At 41.9% G+C, this 17,442-nt stretch overlaps 1 protein-coding gene across 1 annotated transcript in view; it reads right to left on the minus strand.

Moving 5' to 3' along the window:
* Nucleotides 1-2,769: 2,769 nt before the first annotated feature.
* FAM81A (family with sequence similarity 81, member A) overlaps nucleotides 2,770-17,442 on the minus strand; it is a 99,512-nt gene continuing 84,839 nt past the window's right edge. Inside the window, 3 exon segments of the mRNA XM_011940569.1 lie at nucleotides 2,770-5,073; nucleotides 9,413-9,608; nucleotides 11,831-11,966. Coding sequence (XP_011795959.1) covers nucleotides 4,949-5,073; nucleotides 9,413-9,608; nucleotides 11,831-11,966 — 457 coding nt within the window. The 3' untranslated portion in view covers nucleotides 2,770-4,948.

Consider the following 17,442-nt stretch of genomic DNA (forward strand, 5'->3'; position numbering starts at 1 on the left):
CTGACCATGGGAGGCTACTGAGCACTTTAAATGTGGCTAGTGCAACTGAGAAACTAAATGTTAAGATATATCTAATTCTGATGAATTTATATTTACATTTAAATGACCACATATTTTCTTTTGGCTGGAACGACCATCTTCTAATCATTTGCCTAAATGATGAAAAACAAGGGAAAGAGGAGAAGCACCTGCCCTCTGTTCCCTGGGCTTTTTAGAGTTTATAGAGTTGCTCCTTTGGACACACATGTACGAATCTACAAGAAGGGAGATGTTACAGACATCAAGGGAGTGGGTACTGTTCAAAAAGGAACACCCCACAAATGTTACCATGGCAAAGCTGGAAGTCTACAGTGCTACCCAGCATGCTGTTGGCATTTCTGTAAATAAACAAGATTCTGCCGGGTGCGGTGGCTCAAGCCTGTAATCCCAGCACTTTGGGAGGCCGAGACGGGTGGATCACGAGGTCAGGAGATCAAGACCATCCTGGCTAACACCGTGAAACCCCGTTTCTACTAAAAAAAATACAAAAAACGAGCCGGGTGCGGTGGCGGGCGCCTGTAGTCCCAGCTACTCGGGAGGCTGAGGCAGGAGAATGGCGTAAACCCGGGAGGCGGAGCTTGCAGTGAGCTGAGATCCGGCCACTGCACTCCAGCCTGGGCGACAGAGCGAGACTCCGTCTCAAAAAATAAAAAAATAATAAAAAATAAACAAGATTCTAGCCAAGAGAATTACTGTATATGTTGAGCATATGAGGTACTTAAAGAGCCAAGATAGTTTTCTAAACGCTGCAAGAAAACGATCAGAAAAAGAAGGAACCCAAGGAGAAACGTACCTAAGTTCCATTGAAGCACCAGCCTGCTCTCCCCAGAGAAGCATACTTTGTGAACCAACAGAAGGGAGCCTGAGCTGTTGGAACCTCTTCCCTGTGAATTTATGGCACAATAGGTGCCAAAAAAAATTAAAGACCTCTTGACTGTTAAAAAAAAATCCATGTAATTAGCGGCTACTTATTAGTGCAGCAGGCCTCAGATTTTATATTAGAATCACCTGCAGGACTTGAAGCAATTTGGTGAGCCCAAATCAGAAACTCTGATTAAGCAGGTCTGGTTGTGGCCTGTGAGTTTTCTTTTTTTTTTTTTTTTTTTTTTTTTGAGACGGACTCTCACTCTGCTGCCCAGGCTGGAGTGTGATAGCACGATCTCGGCTCACTGCAACCTCTGCCTTCCAGGTTCAGACAATTCTGCGTCAGCCTATGGAGTAGATGGGATTATAGGTGTGTGCCACCAGGCCCAGCTCATTTTTGTATTTTTAGTAGAGACAGGGTTTCACCATATTGGCCAGGCTGGTCTCAAACTCCTGACCTCAGGTGATCCGCCCACCTCGGCCTCTCAAAGTGCTGGGATTACAGGCGTGAGCCACCGTGCCCAGGTGTACACATACTGAGTCCCCACTTTCAGTTCTTTTGGGTAGGGAGATCCACTTCTAAGTTCCCTCACATGACTATTGGAAATTGTCAATTCATCTTGACCCATTTTTTGGTTCAGTTCATCTCAAAAAGTTATTTTGTCATCCTTATAAATCCAGAGCTAAAGGACCTCTGCAGGTATCCTTTTAGAGTAGACACTGCACTGCAGGCCTACCTGACTCTCAGAGTCCAGATTCTGGCTGGGGCAAGAAGTCGGTAAAATGTCTCCCAGTGACCCCATCCCCAGGTGTTCAGCCCCTTGTGCGATCCCCTCCCGCTGTGTGTGCGCTGGACTTGCTTTTCATGAAGAGAACAGTGGAAGTGGTGGCTTGTCACCTGAGATTAGGTTACAAAAGACTAGCTTCCTTCCCGTTCACCGTCTCTCTCACTCGTGCTGGTGGAAGCACGCTGCTGTGTTGTAAACAACCTGTCAGGAGGGCTGTGTGGCAGAGCAAGGGACTGATGTCGATGCTTTGTGATTCTTTTTCCCCCTGAAAGCCTAGTGAGATAATTACAACTTGAATGGAGCCATCTTCTCTGTTCTGCTCTAAACTCCCCCAACACAATCCATCTCCCAGTGTGTAGAGCCAGGGCCCACAACCTCAGACAGCCCAAGGGCAGGGATGAAATGCCTGTGATCCTACAAGCCCTGTGGCACCAACTCCCCCCACCTCTGGTGCCTCCATCGATACAGCCAGGGGAAGACATTTGACAAGCTAATTAGATTGCCTCATTAGGTATTCGCAATTGGGGCATTAAAAAGCAAGGGTTCTCAGATGGCAGGAGGCGAAGCATAGATAGAGATATGACTGGTGTCGGTGGCCTAGCAAGTCACTTATGTGGGAAGCCAAAATGTGTCTTTGGAAGTAGTGCAGTGTGCCGGTAACGCTCCCAGAGTGTGGAAGTAGGCGGCCTGGTTTGAATCATGGCTCCCACTTATTAGCTGTAAGATTTGGGGAAAGTTGCTTAACCTTTAGGTGACTCTGTTTTCTCATCTATAAAATGGGGAAATGGTATTGAAATGAACTCGTTAAAATGAAAAGAGTTGACACACACAAGGGATACAGCACACACCCGAGAACTGCCAGAGACAAGAAGGCTGCAGAGAAGTCCCCACAGCCTCAAAGGCCACAGACCAGCAGCTCCCAACGACATTCCAGTCCTCAGAGGGGCTGCCAGGACTTGAGCACGTTATTTCACCATCAAAGCGTTTCCACAGAGAGCAAACAGAAATATTTCCTATGGCATTTTACCTAATTAAGTCTTCAGCTCAACACTAATTTAAAAATCATACACCACATTTATTTGAAAGTTTTATTTTTCTTTTTATTGCAAATTTCTGGTAAAGGAAAGAACATGGAAGCTGATTCTCATTTGAGCTTTGGTGAGAAGAGTACTGCACTGTGGCTCGGCAGCTCACCACCTTGGTCGCACACCCAAACACGCGGAGGCCTCAGGCACACACTAATGCCTGCGACCCACCTCCCACAGGCTCTGACTTCATCGGTCTAGGAGGCACAGGGGGACATCAGTAGGTTTCCCAACTCCTCCAGATGATTCCAACGTGTAGCCGAGGTGGAGCACGCCTGCGGTGGCTCATCTCAAGGGGCTGGCAACGTCAGAAGCACCTGAGAAGCTCAGCTGGCAGCCCAGTGTCACCTGCTTACGTCACCCCTTGGCCAGAGTCCAGCTGGTGCTCCCCGCCTCCCTCTTCCCAGGTGTCGATGTTCTGATTCCTTCTCCTCAAAGACCCCAGAGGACAGAGATGCTGGAGGGGCTGTGGCTTCCTGTGCTGTGGTTTGTGCTTAAACGTGGAGAACCACATGAAACATGTGTACGCTACCACAAAAGAAATTCACTTTCTGATTGCAAAACAGCAATCGCCTCTTTTTTTCTTTGTTAAGTGGAAATTTGTGGCAAAATAAGAAAATATGTGTTGGATAATAGAGTCCCTATATAACCTCTCATGTCCAAATTCGAAAAAAAATTGTCAAGCCATTGAGAGCAAAATACATACTTTAGCAGCATATTTTATATGGGTAAACAGTAATAGCCAGTTAGATACTTCATTTGTGATTTATCCTAAAAATAGAAAATGCTTTTTATTTTCCTGAGTCCTTGGCAAACAAAAAACATCTTTTTTCTTTTTAATTGTTAAAGTATTCCTGTTTTTCTTTTTCCTGGGGCACCCTCACAGTTCAGATCAGTGTGTCTCACCGTCAGTTTTTACATACAGAGATGAACAAACAGCACTGGGGCCAATTTCCAATGACTGATCACATATGGCGATTGAAAATAAAACACCCATCATCTATAAAGTTGCTCAAGATGAAAGTTTCTTGACAGTGCTATAAATGCAATATCAGTTTGAATTGTTGTCCATACAAAAGTATGAATTTCTATTCCATTAGTAATACTGAATGATTAATACCTTAACAGTGATAAAATTTTTAGAACATTTAAAAAATACAGAGGATTCCAGTTTTACATCATACTTCTGACAGATTATCATACTTTTCTATTTTGTCTGCAAATCTTTTACAGAGTACAGTGCATTGACATGATAAAACCAAGGCACAAAAATACAGTTACAATAAGTGTATATAAACCCTAGCACTTTGTGCCAATTTTGGAAAGAGAGAGATCATAAAGTCTGAAAAATTATCACATTCTATTTGATTAGTGAACAATTAATTGTGCAGTAAACAGATTGTTAACCACCATTCCATTATTAAATATATGGCTATCACTATACAGGCTGTGGATAATTCAAAAATAGTTTTAAATATTAAAACCTGTAATATCTAGGTGGTTGATGCCAATATTGAGCCTTACTTTATCTAAATAAGTCTCCATTTAATTTGCAATCCATATGGCAGTTAGCAATTTTTAAACTATTTCCATTACATAAATGATGGGGTTTATTCTAAATGTTAAATCCTTTCCCCTTACAAAAGACAGAAGATTTACAAGAAGATAACCAATATAAGAAATGCATAGACAACAATAAGAAAATCCAAATTGGACTCAAAGGTTGAAGTCTAATCTACTGGGACATTCTCTTAATTTAGGGTGAGGAACAACACATTCCTGTGATGATTCATTAGTTTCTTAATTTAAAAAAATCGCCATGACGTTTTTCAAAATAGTAAACAGTCTTCATTAGTGCATCAAGCATTGAAGAAAAATTGTCATTTTTCCATTCGTAAAATGAAGAAGATAAAAGCCTTTCAAAATCCAGGGCGGGGGATTTCCATTGAATTTAGAGAAGTGAAATAAACTGGTAAAAACTGTATTTCATACTTTTAAAGAAAGAGTATTTTCAAGACTCAAGGTAAACATTTAGACCCATTAAACACATTTCTTGGCACATGCACGCCATGGATGGAACAATCCCGAATGCGGCGACGGCCTGGCTACAGAGGTATCCGGCTCCTAGCCCCACTGGCAAAACTGTCTTTTAGGACCTTGTCCCAGCTCCCTTCACATGGGAGTTTCTGGCTTCTGCATCAGCTGGATTTGCTTCTGTAGCTGGTCCCTGTCCAGCTTCATCTTGGCCTCGAGAACTTGCCTGAGGGATCCTATGCTTTCATAAACAGCTGTAAACCCTTGAAGGAGAGGTAAATTTCACAAGAGTTAATATTTTTTAAAAATTCTATATCAAATTCTATAGCACCTAGTAATGGTTGATTCAGGCAAAAATTATTAATAGATGCTAAAACCCCTGGGGTAAAAGTTTGATGGGGAACAGGTGAGTTTCTCCTTTCTCCCTAGAGATTACTTTTTAATTTACAAAAAGGAAAAAGGAACTATTACAATGGAGAAGACTGTCACATACCACTTTAACCAAGTGATCAAAGCTCATGTCACCAATACTGGGAGAAACCAACATCATGTAACTCCTGAAAAGATACCCCGAGCAGGGCACAACATCACTTCTTGACATTTTTAAAGAATACCAAATGCACAACTTAACTCATATCAAGATGAAGCAAACAGGCCTGGTACGGTGGCTCATGCCAGTAATCCCAGCACTTTGGGAGGCCAATGCGGGTGAATCACCTGAGGTCAGGAGTTCGAGACCAGCCTGGCCAACATGGTGACACCCCATCTCTACTAAAAATACAAAAATTAGCTAAGTATGGTGGTGCATGCCTGTAGTCCCAGCTACTCAGGAGGCTGAGGCAGGAGAATCGCTTGAACCCAGGAAGCGGAGGTTGCAGTGAGCCAAGATTATACTACTGCACTCCAGCCTGGGCGACAGAGCAAGACTCCATCTCAAAAAAAAAAAAAAAAGATGAAGCAAATAAATCTAAAACTGAGGGATAGTCTACAAAATGCTGGCTGGCTGGTACTCTTTAAAACTGTCAAGATCACTGAGAAACTGATCCAGAATAATAGAGACTAAATAAAGAAACATGACAACTAAATACGATGTGTAATTCTGGATTAGAACCCGAAGGGCCAACATCACTAATCATAAGGGCAATACAAATTAAAACCACAATGAGTCATTACCTCACACCTGTTAGGATGGCTACTATCAAAAAGACAAAACAGTACAAGTGCTGGTGAGGGTGTGAAGAAAGGGGAACACTTGTACACTGCTGGTGGGAATGCAGAATGGGGCAGCCATTGTGGAAAACAGTATAGGGCAGGGGTGTCCAATCTTTCGGCTTCCCTGGACCACACTGGAAGAATTGTCTTGGGCAATACAAATACACTAACACTAATGATAGCTGAAGAGCTAAACAAACAAAAAAATCGCAAAAAAATCTCATAATGTTTTAAGAAAGTTTACAAATTTGCGTTGGTCTTCATTCAAAGCCATCCTGGGTTGCATGTGGCCTGCAGGATGTGGGTTGGACAAGCTTGGTATAGAGGTTACTAAAGAAATTTAAAATAGAACTACCATACGACCCAGGAATCTCACTACTGGGTATATTCCCAAAGGAAATTAAATTACTACCTCATAAAGATATCTGCACTCCCCTGTTCATTGCACCATTATTTACAATAGCCAAGATATAGAAACAAATGCAGTGTGTCCAAAAAATAAGTGAATAAAGAAGTTGTGTATATATACATATGATGAATATTATTCATCCTTACAAAAAAAAAGGAGAGCCTGCCATTTGTCACAAATGGATAAAAATGGAGGACATTATGCTAAGTGAAATAAGACAGATACAGAAAGAAAAATACTGCATGATCTCATATGTGGAATCTAAAAAAAGAAAGAAAAGGAAGGAAGGAAGGAACGAAGGAAGGAAGGAAGGAAAGAAGGAAGGAAGGAAAGAAAGAGAGAGAAAGGAAGGAAGGAAGGGAAGGAAAGAGAGAGAGAGGGAGGAAGGAGAGAAGGAAGGAAGGAAGGCCGGCCAGCCAAGGTGGGTGGATTACTCGAGCTCAGGAGTTCGAGAACAGCCTGGCCAACACCATTTTATTCTACTAAAAATACAAAAATTAGCCGGGCATGGTGGTGCACATCTACAATCCCAGCTATCCACGAGGCTGAGGCATGAGAATCACTTGAACCAGGGAAGAACAGGTCACAGTGAGCCGAGATTGCGCCACTGCACTCTAGCCTGGGTGACAGAGCAGGACTCTGTCTCAAAAAAAAAAAAAAAAAAATAGAGATAGAGAATAAAATGGTGGTTGCCAAAGGTGGGGAGGAAGAGGAGGAAATGGGGAGATGCAGGTCAAAAGATACAGATTGCTGTTATGTAGAATGAACAAAACCAGACTTCTAATGTATAGCATGAGGACTACAGTCAATAATATTGTATTGTATTTGGGGTTTTTGCTAAAAGAGTACATTTTCGGGTGTTGTTGCCATACACACACACACACACACACAAATACCTGTGAGACGATACATATGTTAACTTGCTTGAATACGGTAACTATTTCACTATGCATATGTATATCAGAATATAAACATCTTGTTGTATATCTTAAATATATACAATAATTTTTTATTTAAAAAACATGTAATTAGAAAAAAAAGACACTGGACTAGAAAAGAGTTGCTATAAAGGAAACAATGGCACATTGAAAATTGAATATTAAAAAAATTTCATTGATGATACATTGTATTGAAGTTATTTACAAGGGAATATCCTTGTTCTTAGGATATATACACTGAAATAATAAAAGTGCGACCAGGCAGTGGCTCACACCTGTAATTCCAGTGCTTTGGCAGGTCAAGGCAAGAGGACTGCTTGAGGCCAGGAGTTCCAGACGAGTCTGGGCAACATACTGAGGCCCCATCTCTTAAATAAAAGTTTTTTTAAATAAAAAAATGAGCTGGGCATGGTGGCACATGCCCAAAGTCCTAGCTGCTCAGTAGGTCGAGGCAGAGGGTTCACTTGAGTCCAAGAGGTTGCAGTGAGCTACGATCACACCACTTCACTGCAGCCTAGGCAACAAAGTGAGCCCCTGTCTCATTCTGTCATTTTTTTTTAATTTCCAAAAAAAATGGAAATAATAAAGGGTAAAAAAGCATCATGAGGCTAGGCCTGGTGGCTCTTGCCTGTAATCCCAGCACTTCAGCAGGCCAAGGCGTGAGGATCATTTGAGGTTGGGAGTTCAAGACCAGCCTGGCCACATGGTGAAACCTAGTCTCTATTAAAAATAGCAAAAAAAAAAAAAAAAAAAAATTAGCTGGGCATGATGGCGGGTGCCTGTAGTCCCAGCTACTCAGTAGGCTGAGGCAGGAGAATCGCTTGAACCCTGGAGGCAGAGGTTGCAGTGAGCCGAGATCACGCCACTGCACTCCAGGCTGGCAGCAGAGCAAGATTCTGTCTCCAAAACAAAAAAAGAAAGAAGAAATATATTGTCTTTGTAATAAAGACAATGGCTTTATCTTAAGGCTCAGAGGCTTTTCATATTAGGTGCTAAATATTAACATCCTCAATGGTATGTTAAATAGATAACAATACATTCATTCAGGGAATGATGCAAAGTTAAACATCGATGAAATATTCAAATACCATATTTTAATAGTCCAAAGACTAAGAAAGAAAATTCATTTTTATCTTTACAACTTCTCCAATTTATATATTTAATTGTAGCTCCTACAAATAAAATAATAAACATTTAGTGGTAATAACAAAATTATTCTTGGGATAACTAGCGCTTTTATTTCCATGTGCCCAAAACAGAACAATGTCACAGAAGAAAATTCATGGGATCATACAATTGGAAGAAGCTGGGAGAGAATTTAATTCCACTTCTCGCACTAGAGGAACATCTTCTTCCGGACCACAATCAACCAGCCTCTACTTGAATATTTTCCATAACAAAGAGCTCTCAAGCTCCCAAAGCCATCCGTCTTTTAGGACTCATGAACTTTAAGGTACTTCTGCCTCATATTGAGTTAAAAGCTGTCTCTGGGTACCTTCCATTTAGTGGTCACAGTTCTGTATTCCTGAGTTCAGAGTGTAAATCTAATCCCTCCTGTATATGACGGCACTCAGAACTTGAAATCAGCGCTAATGTTTTCCTCTAAGCAAGTGTGAACTAACGGGCCCTGCTGACCTGCCAGTAGAGGAAACTCATTCATTGCCAGGGTGGTACTGTACTGCTAGCACTATAAAATAAGCCCTCAAAACCCCCTCAAAGATATGTGCTTCCTTCTGAGACACGTTAACCTTGGCTATGAACAGAAAAGACTTGGCAGATGATGCTAAAGAAAATGTACCTCATTTGCAGGCTAAGCAATTTCAGTTGTTTGCCTGTCTCTCATGGTGGCTCTTTATATAGCTGAAATTCACACAGCATTGTAGCTACTTAGACAACACAGCACAGCTACTCAGAAAATCAACTAAGGATATTTCACAGTTATTACCATTAGCCAGGTTCATAGGTAGTTGCAGGGGATACTAATTAATAGATTTTAGATCAAACAGAAAATAACGGATGTGAGTTGTTTTGGTTTTGGCCTACCAGCATTAACTTCCGCTTTCATTTCCTTGATGTTCTGGTTCATCTGTAACTCCAGCTTGGTGATGCGCCCGTGCATCTTCTCCTCTTCTTGCCTTGTTCTCTGACCATCGAAAGTCTTCCTTTGACCTTCTTCTATTTTGTCAAGTCTGGCTGACATCTGGCTGAGCTTCTTCTCCATATCCCTTTCACTGGCTCCCTGAGATCCATGATAAGAACTGCACTTAATCACTCCAAAAAGAAATTTGCATTGCATTCACATCAGCCATAATATCATTTAACAACAATCTGCAAGAACAGATTCACAACAGCTGCTTGTTGCCCACCATAATATCCATTCTCCCTTTCTTCCTTAACAGATCCATGATTTTCAGCTGGGTATAAGGTCATTCAAAATAAAGAGTACATTTTCAGGCCAGGTGTGGTGGCTCACACCTGTAATTCCAGCACTTTGGGAGGCCAAAGCAGGCAGATTACTTGAGGTCAGAAGTTAGAGACAAGCCTGGCCAACATGGTGAAACCCTGTCTCTACTAAAAGTACAAAAGTTAGCCAGGGATGGTGGTGGGTGCTGTAATCCCAGCTACATGGGAGGCTGAGGCAGGAGAATCACTTGAACCCGGGAGGCAAGGTTGCAGTAAGCCAAGATCTCGCCATTGCACTCCAGCCTGGGTAACAGAGACTCTGTCTCAAAAAAAAAAAAAAAACTACATTCAATGAGATGTAAGTACAAGTGTATACGGCAGTTTCCAGGAAAAGTTAAAAGACAGCTGATGTATATCCTTACTCCTTCCTTCTTCCTTCCCTTTCTGGAATTCAGCCAGAATGGCTGGAGCTCTAGCAGCTATACTGAATTATGAAGATATGGATCACTCTAGGATTGGCAAAAAGTTAAACTAGAAGGATCCTTGGTCACTGAGGACTGACAAGCTATCACATCAGTCCTGCATTACCTATACCTTGACTTCTGTTATGAGAAATAAAAAATAAGTTTCTATTTCATGAAAGCCACCATTATCCTGGGGTTCACTGTTACCTATTAAACAAATCCATATATAAACAGTGATTCAAAGACCCAGAATTATTAGTACAAATGTATTAGTATAAATCCAAGTAAGTCAATCAGTAGATGTGATGGAAATACAGGGAAATACTTAAAAGAACATATCTAATATTTTAAATATATATAAAATCATATACAAAAATTAAGTCTTTCCTTTTTTCCTTTTTCCTTTCCACATGCTTGGTTTTTACGGGAATCTGTGTCTGCCAGTGAGCTTGGAGGCCAAGACTGCAAACTCCAAGCTGTAATGGGTTATGGCACGATACTCCTCTCTTGATGGTGCTCAATGCGGAGTCTGCAGTTCAACAGCTCCACATCTGGAGAGGGCAGAGTCAGAGATGTACTGCACCAGTCATTTCAGCTCAATCGTCAATATCCAACAAGCGGAAACAGTGCAAGAAAAGGAAAGGGAGACGGAGATGTCATGCTAAACAATTAAAACCGATGAAAATTTGCTTGCCAGGTACTGGTTTGAATACTACATATGCAAGCCTTTCTTTTTTTCTTTTTTTTTTCCTTTTTTTGAGATAGAGTCTCGCTCTGTCGCCCAGGCTGGAGTGCAGTGGTGCAGTCATAGCTCACTGCAGTCTTGACCTTCCTGGGCTCAAGCTTGATTAGGGCTCAGCCTCCCAAGTAGCTGGGACTGCAAGCGTGTGTCACCATGCTCAGCTAATTTTTGTGTTTTTTGTAGAGATGGGGTTTCACCATGTTGCCCAGGCTGGTCTCGAACTCCTGGGCTCAACCGATCCCCCTGCCTCAGCCTCCCAAAGTGTTGGGATTACAGGAGTGAGCCACATTGCCCAGCACAAGACTTTCTTGATATCATTTTTGAGCAGTTCTACAAACCTTAGCTCTGTGAGAGACTGGGATGAAGGATAAGGAAAATGGGGGGGAAAATGGTGGATTCTGTTTACATGTTGCACTGCGGTATCTCACATGCAGCTACAGTAGAATGGCGTGATCTGGAGACAGAAATCTATTCAACATCAGGCAAAAAAAGCAAAACCAGATCAAGAAATTAAAACAAACAAGGACAAAGTTGGTAATTCTTAGTTTTATGTAGAAATGCAGATGAACAATTTGAATCATTAAGGTTTTAGCTTAAGTTCATCTTAACTGAAAGTACTGAAATTTTCTACTTAGTCTTTGTTAACCAAAAGAATTCAAAGTGTTCTATCTCTTTATGAAGAATACAAATAATCAATATGAACTATGGCAATGGATTTTAAGGCAAGAAACAATTGAACAGCTTTAGGTGGTGCCAAATAAATCAGTGATAAATTACTAGGTATTATCATTCAAACAGTGTAGGCCCCCATTGAATAACTTTACTAAATTATTGCTAAACATCAATACCTACACTGTTTTCCTTCACAATCAAGGAAAGCTGATCAATTTTCTGTAAAAGCTCTTTTTCTATCCGTTCTTGTTCCTGTTGCAACCAACTCCGTGCAGATAATATCTGGTTACTGAGTTCCTCAACTGTACCTTTAAATCTAAAAAATAAAAATAAAAATAAATTGCAAGTTAGATGTAAAACAGTTTTATTTATTTATTTATTTATTTATTTATTTATTTATTTATTTATTTATTTTTTAAGTTCCAGGGTACATGTGCAGGATATGCAGGTTTGTTACACAGATAAACATGTCCCATGGTGGTTTGCTGCGTCTGTCAACCCATTACCTAGGTATTAAGCCCTCCGTCTATTAGCTATTTTTCCTGATGCTCTCCCTTGCCCCACCCATGCCCCCAGACCCCAGTATGTGTTGATCCCCTCTCTGTGTCCACATGTTCTCATTGTTCAGCTCCCACTTACAAGTAAGAACATGCGGTGTTTGGTTTTCTGTTCCTGCGTTACTTTGCTAAGGATAATGGCTTCCAGCTCCATCCATGTCCCTGCAAAGGACATGATCTCATTCCTTTTTATGGTTGCATAGTATTCCATGGTATATAAGTACCATATTTTCTTTATCCAGTCTATCATTGATGGACATTTGGGTTGATTCCATGTCTTTGCTATTGTGAATAGTGCTGCAATAAACATATATATGCATGTATCTTTATAACTGAATGATGTATATTCCTTTGGTTATATGCCCAGTAATGGGATTGCTGGGTCAAATGCTATTTCTGGTTCTAACGATTTTTTTAATGACATCATACAACATCAATTTCCAACTATCGTATTTCTGGTATATATGCCAGCATTAAACTCGGCTCAATCAGAATTGCATGTTTACCTTTTCTTAGAATTGCACTTAGCACTAACTTGGGAAGCTGGCAAGGCAGGAGAATACAACAGATAAACCATTTGATGGTGCTTCCTACTCACGAGGAGTGGGTGGCACAGGCACTGAGGTGACACAGCAGCACAGAGCTGGGCCATCTGCAGTTCCGAGGGTCCACGACACTCCTGGCTCAGAGGACAGTGTCTCTCATCTCCTCTTCTAAGGTCCCCTTCTTCCCCAGGCTCTTCCTTCTAGTCCCTTTTATCTCTTGGGACTAGAACCTGGCTCCCTTTCTCTCTAAAGTTCCCCAAATTGCCCTTGCCCTCTATGGATACTTCCTAATGTAAATCAAAAGAAAAATTGAAAGAAAAAATAAAACCCTCCCATCCTTCCATTCCTCTCCCTTCCCAAATTCCTTATAACTGTCCATACATGCTACCTCCCTCTTAATTACTTCTTTCCAGTTTTTATCATAATATGTAATGAAATACAGAAGAATGTATGTGATGTACACATGTGATTTAAATAATGATAACATGAACACCCATTGTAGTAGACCCACCACTTGTCCTGCAATATGTTCTCTTCTTCTTCCTTATTAAGAAGCCCACAAATGTCAACTGAATACATAGCTGCCTAGCCAGAGACCACATTTCCCAGGCTCCCTTGCAGCGAGGTGGAGCCTCAGGATGCATAAAAGTCATAAGCATGGCTTTCCAGTCATATCTTTAAAAACAAAGTTTCTGCCCTAGACTCTCTCCCTGTCCCAGGTTACTGGGAAGCGACAAGGACTGGAGCCTTGGAGAAACCACACTGAGTTATGAGTGCTGCCTGCCTCCTCTGGACCACTGATCTCTGCACTGTTATGTGAGAGCCAGCATGGAAGCTAGCCTGTACCCTATATACACAACCGTGAACCCCCGCCAGGTTAAGACATGGAACATTGCCAGGACCTTAGAAGACCCAAGTGTACTCTGCAATCACCCCACAACCCAAGAAGTAACCATTAACTGGAACTTATTGTTCTTTATCATTTTATTCTATTGGTTTGGATCCTAAAATAGCATATTTTTCAGCATTGCCTTTTTTTTTTTTTTTGAGACAGAGTCTCGCTCTGTCACCCAGACTGGAGTACAGTGATGTGATTTTGGCTCACTGCAACCTCTGCCTCTCAGGTTCAAGTGACTCTCCTCCCTCAGCCTCTTGAATAGCTGGGACTACAGGCATGCACTACCATGCCTGGCTAATTTTTGTGTTTTTTTAGAGACAGGATTTCACCTGTCTCTAAAAAAGTTGGCCAGGCTGGTCTCCTGACCACAAGTGATCTGCCTGCCTTGGCCTCCCACAGTGCTGGGATTACAAGCATGAGCCCCCTTGCCTGGCCAGTATTGCATATTTTTAAATTTTATATAAATGGAACAGTACTACAATATGAGTTTTCTACTTCTTTTTTCACTCAGCATATGTTTGTGAGATTCATTCACGCTGATTTGTAGCTGTAGTGAACTCATTTTCATTGTTGAATAATATTCAATTTTGTGAATATACCACAGCTTATCCAGTCTTCTGTTGATGGACATTTGTTTTGGTTTGTTTTTATCCATCTTTGCTATTAAAAATAATTCTATTATGGGCCGGGCACAGTGGCTCACGCCTGTAATCCCAGCGCTTTGGGAGGCCGAGGTGGGCAGATCATGAGGTCAGGAGATTGAGACCATCCCGGCTAACACAGTGAAACCCCATCTCTACTAAAAATACAAAAATTAGCTGGGCATGGTTGCATGTGCCTGTAGTCCCAGCTACTTGGGAGGCTGAGGCAGGAGAATCGTTGAACCCGAGAGCTGGAGGTTGCAGTGAGCTGAGACTGAGCACACTGCACTCCAGCCTGGCAACAGAGCAAGACTCCGTCTCGAAATAAATAAATAAATAATAATAATGCTGTTATGAAAATACTGATACATAGCTCCTGGTTCACATTTGGAAGAGTTTCTCTAGGGTCTGAACATGTCCAACTTTTCCAGAAAACACCAGACTGTTTTCTAGAGTGGTTGTACTACTTCACATTTTACTGAGTGCTATAAAGAGGTCTGGTTCTCCACATCCCTGCTAACACTTTCACATATCTGATGTGAATTTGTGTCCTTTGGATTTTTTCTAACATTTGGAAATTACACAGTCAATTTTATTCTTTTAGAATATAAATTTTAATATATACATTTAATTTATCTAAGTCTAAAGTTATTCAATGTCTCTAATTTGATTCTGAAAAACTCATAAGAATAATTTCAGAAATCTTCCTCCTCATTTAGATGTTGTCATTGACTTATATTTTAGTTGTGTTTTGATCCTCTGCAAATTCAACTTTAATATTACCGTTTGTTTAGATTTGCCCAATGTTCATCATATTCTTTGTTCATCCTTTCTTCTTATATTTTGGACCTTCTTTTTGTATTATTTTATTTTTTTCTTTTTCTTGTTTTTTCTTTCTTTTTTTTTTTTTGAGATGGAGTCTCACTCTGTTGCCCAGGCTGGAGTGCAGTGGCATGATTTCGGCTCACTGCAACCTCTGCCTCCTGGGTTCAGGTGATTTCCAGCTACTTTCGTATTTTTAGTAGAGACAGGGTTTCACCATGCTGGCCAGGCTGGTCTTGAACTCCTTACCTCAAGTGATCCACCCGCCTAGGCGTCCCAAAGTATTAGGATTACAGGCGTGAGACATGGCGCCCGGTCTCTTTTCCCTTTCCCTGAAAGCTATCTATCTATCTATTTAATTATTTATTTATTTTATTTGTTTTTCAGACAGAGTCTTGCTGTATTGTCCAGGCTGGAGTGCAGTGGTGCAATCTTGGCTTACTGTAACCTCCACCTCCCAGGTTGAAGTGATTCTCCTGCCTCAGCCTCCCTAGTAGCTGGGACTACAGGCACACACCACCATGCTTGGCTAATCTTTTGTATTTTTAGTAGAGACAGGGTTTCACCATGTTGGCCACACTGGTCTTGAACTCCTGACATCAGGTGATCTGCTTGCCTCAGCCTTCCAAAGTGCTGGGATTACCACTACACCCAGCCATGAAGGCTGTCTTTTTAAAATTCCATTAGTGTAGTTTGTTAGTATACTTTGAGTTTTTGTTGTCGTTGTTGTTGTTGTTGTTTTGAGACAGAGTCTCATTCTGTCACCTTGGCTGGAGTTCAGTGGCTCAATCATAGCTCACTGCAGCCTCAACCTCCTGGACTCAAGCAATTCTCTTGCCTCAGTCTCCTGAGCAGCTGGGACTATAGGCATGCACCCCCAAACCCAGCTAACTTTGAGTTCTTATTTGTCTGAAAGATCTTTATTTTTCCACTGGCTGACAATCAATCAGTCTCTCAGTATCTGAAGGTACCAGACCACCTTCTCACCATAATACGGCTGAGGAATCAGCGTTGATCTAATTTCTCTCTCTGTTTTAAGACCTTTCTGTATTTTGTGTTCTGTAGTTTTAGAGCACCAAACTGATATGTCTAGACTTGGCTTTTTACTTATTCTACTGGAATGTATTTGGCTTTCTTTTTCTTTCTTTCTTTCTTTTTTTTTTTTTTTTTGAGACAGAGTCTTGTTCTATTGCCCAGGCTGGAGTGCAGTGGTGCAATCTCAGCTCACTGCTGCAACCTCTGCCCCCTGGGCTCAAGCAATTCTCATGTCTCAGCCTCCCAAGTAGCTGGGATTACAGGCCCACGCCACCACGCCTGGCTAATTTTTGTATTTTTAGTAGAGACAGGCAGGCAGGTTGTTCTGAAACTCCTGTTCTCAGGTGATCCATCCGCCTCCGCCTCCCAGAGTGCTGAGATTATAGGCATGAGCCACTGCACCCACGCTGTATTTGGTTTTCTAAGTTTGAGATTTCTTTCATCAATTCTGTGTGCTTGTCTGCCATTCTCTCTTTTGATACTGCTTCTCCCCTATTCCCTCTATTATCTCTCATAGGATTCTGATTAGGCATAGGTTGGGCCTTCTCACTCTATCTTCTTCTATTTGTGTCTATTGCGTCACAAAAAACCCCTGCGAGCTGGCCTGCCTCCCCTGCAGCCTCATGCCCCAATGCTTCACCCTCACTCCCTATTCCAGTCACCCTCGTCATCTTTCAGTTTCTTGCAAGCCACATTCCTCCCACGACAGGCTGTGCAACCTTGTATATTCTCATCCTACTCTTTACAAAGCAAAGCTCCATTCACTCTCCAGCTCTCACCTCCAGCATCCCTTCCTCAGGAAGGCCCCACAACCAGGCCTCTCACTCATTCTCACAGCACCGCTGAATGAGTTTCCTGCGGCTGCTCTAACTAATGACCACAAACCTGGTGCCAGAAAACAATACAGATGTATTCTCTTGCAGTTCTGGAACTGAAAGGCTAAAACAGATTTCACTGGCATAAAGTCAGGTGTCTGTAGGGCGGGTTCTTCTGGAGGCTCTGAGGGGAGATTTGTTTCCTTGCCTTTTGCAGCTTCTAGTGGCCTCCTGTGTTGCTCGGCTTGGAACCCTTTGCCCTGTCCTCAAAGTGCATCACTCCAGTCTCGCTTCCATTATCGCATGGCCTTCTCTCTTCACTCCTGTTGCCTCCCTCTTACAAGGACTCTAGTGATCACATCAGGCTTATCAGATAAAACCCATTTTAGGCCGGGCGCAGTGGCTCAAGCCTGTAATCCCAGCACTTTGGGAGGCCGAGACGGGTGGATCACGAGGTCAGGAGATCGAGACCATCCTGG

This window comes from Colobus angolensis, unplaced genomic scaffold, assembly GCF_000951035.1.
Source record: "Colobus angolensis palliatus isolate OR3802 unplaced genomic scaffold, Cang.pa_1.0 Scaffold19, whole genome shotgun sequence".
NCBI classification, from domain to species: Eukaryota; Metazoa; Chordata; class Mammalia; order Primates; family Cercopithecidae; genus Colobus; species Colobus angolensis.